General features: G+C 49.4%; 1 protein-coding gene across 1 annotated transcript; it reads right to left on the reverse strand.

Annotated features, from left to right (window-relative positions):
- Nucleotides 1–4: 4 nt before the first annotated feature.
- Nucleotides 5–1171, reverse strand: TEOVI_000844600 (uncharacterized protein; the record flags this gene model as incomplete). The annotated part of the gene is made up of 1 exon (XM_067220248.1): nucleotides 5–1171. One exon carries the CDS (start codon nucleotides 1169–1171, stop codon nucleotides 5–7), a length of 1167 nt encoding a protein of 388 aa, XP_067076349.1.
- Between the last annotated feature and the right edge of the window lie 712 nt (nucleotides 1172–1883).

The following is a 1883-nucleotide window of genomic DNA, read 5'->3' on the forward strand; positions in this document are numbered from 1 at the left end:
CTCACTAGGCGAATGCCTCCAAAATACCCTTCTCAAGAAAGGCTGAAAGCTCCTCATTATCTCCCGTGTATTGCTCCAAATCTTCCACAACCCTATACACGTCAAGACTATTCTTTGGCCTGGCAATGACGAGTTGCATTACATCCTGCTCCGTCCACTGGCGGCGTCGAGGCTCGGGTGTGGCAGCATCAATGAAGGTGACACCGCCCCTACTAAGTCGACCTGCACTTGCACCACTGGCTACCGGATGCTGATCACTGAGAAACATCGCGAGTGGAACAGTAGGCTGAGCAAACAACTTACGGGCTCGATCTTCCACAGGTCGCCTTTCATGCCACTTGCCTTCGTCCTTCCCTGAAGCTGGCGATTCATCGCCGTTCTGGTTTGCTACTCCAACACGCCTCTGCAACTCACGCAACACAACGTTAAGTCGTGCGGCACTTTCCCGCTCTGCATCACGGCCTTGTTGTTCCCATAGTGAGAGTAGTGACTCCATCCCTCTCACATGGCCGACAGTTCCTGGCCGATGCTTCTCCAACAGTCGTAAGGCCTCCGCCTGCACCGAATCATCAAAAGCGCCAATACTCTTATCAACGCTATCTTCATTTCTACCTTCTTCATTTTCACACGCAGCTGCTGGTGCGAGTTGTTGGTTCTCCGCCTGCTCATCAGCGTGGGCCTCCAGTCTACTAGCACAAGCGGTACGGAGACGACAGGGTTGCCTGTTATAAATGCTTGAAGGGCCGTAAATTGCCCGAACACCATCATTGCCACTAATGGTGGAGTAGCGGCTTAGGTAACGCAGCACTCTCACCTCCGTTAAAAGTACCACCAGATGAGACGCAGCGGGTGATGCAAGTAATGCGCTGTTCTTTGGGGGATTTAAGAGACCCACAGGTGGTGTGGACATGAAACCCGAATAGGAGGCCTCAGAAGACTTTAGAACCGCATCGGGTGGATAAAAGAAATTGGATTGGGTGGCAGTTGCCATCGATTGACTACCTGCTTTCGGGGCAGTAATCCGCTGGCTCTGCTGTTGAGCAATGCTGCTGTTCCCAAGGAACTGAAGCCCAAACGACGGCTGATGTTTCCCGTTCCGCTCATCACGTCGACGGCGAAGCAGCGAAAACACCTCACCGTTTGTCATGGGAACGCCTTCTGAAAGGATCATCTCTCTGTCTAACACCGCTGCCTGCGCCCGTGCACAAATGCGAGTACAAATACACGAAAAAAAAAAAGGAGAGGCCTCCAAAGTTCCAGTTCTGTTTCCTTTGCCTTTATTTCCACTAGGTCAAGGTCACGACTTTGCTGTTAACGCCTGTGCGACTTTAAGTGTCAAACGCTGTCGCTTGTTGCTATCAGACAAGCCACACCACTTTCGCTTCCAGTGTAGGCCTACGACAGCGCTAACTTCAGCCAAAGCGACAAAACATATATAAACATACGTACGTGTATATATAAGAAAGACAGTACGAAGATGATCATAACAGCAATAAAAACAGTGAGAATGATAAACAAGTACCAGTTTGTGAACAACTAGCTGTGAAAACAGAGCTCTGACGGTTAAATAGTCTGAGAAACGAGGGAAAATGTACTGACGTGCGGTCCTGGCAACAGTCACTTGCATACACATCAATACATCTGTATTGAAATATTTCATGTCCCCTTCCAAGTCGCACAGTACCAACACGGAATCGAAACGTTAAATTTACAAACAAAAAAGGCAGTAATAAGGGTAAAGGTGAGAAAGGGAGCACTCACGCGACTGCTGCAGAGAGGGAAAGAATTTCCCGCCCTTCAGACGAGGCGTCGCTATTTTTCCTTTTCTTTGTTTGTGTGTATACGTGTGTGTGTGCGTGTGTGTGTGTGTGTGTGTGTGTGTG

The sequence above is a fragment of the Trypanosoma equiperdum genome, assembly GCF_001457755.1.
Source record: "Trypanosoma equiperdum strain OVI genome assembly, contig: ctg_1092, whole genome shotgun sequence".
NCBI lineage: Eukaryota > Euglenozoa > Kinetoplastea > Trypanosomatida > Trypanosomatidae > Trypanosoma > Trypanosoma equiperdum.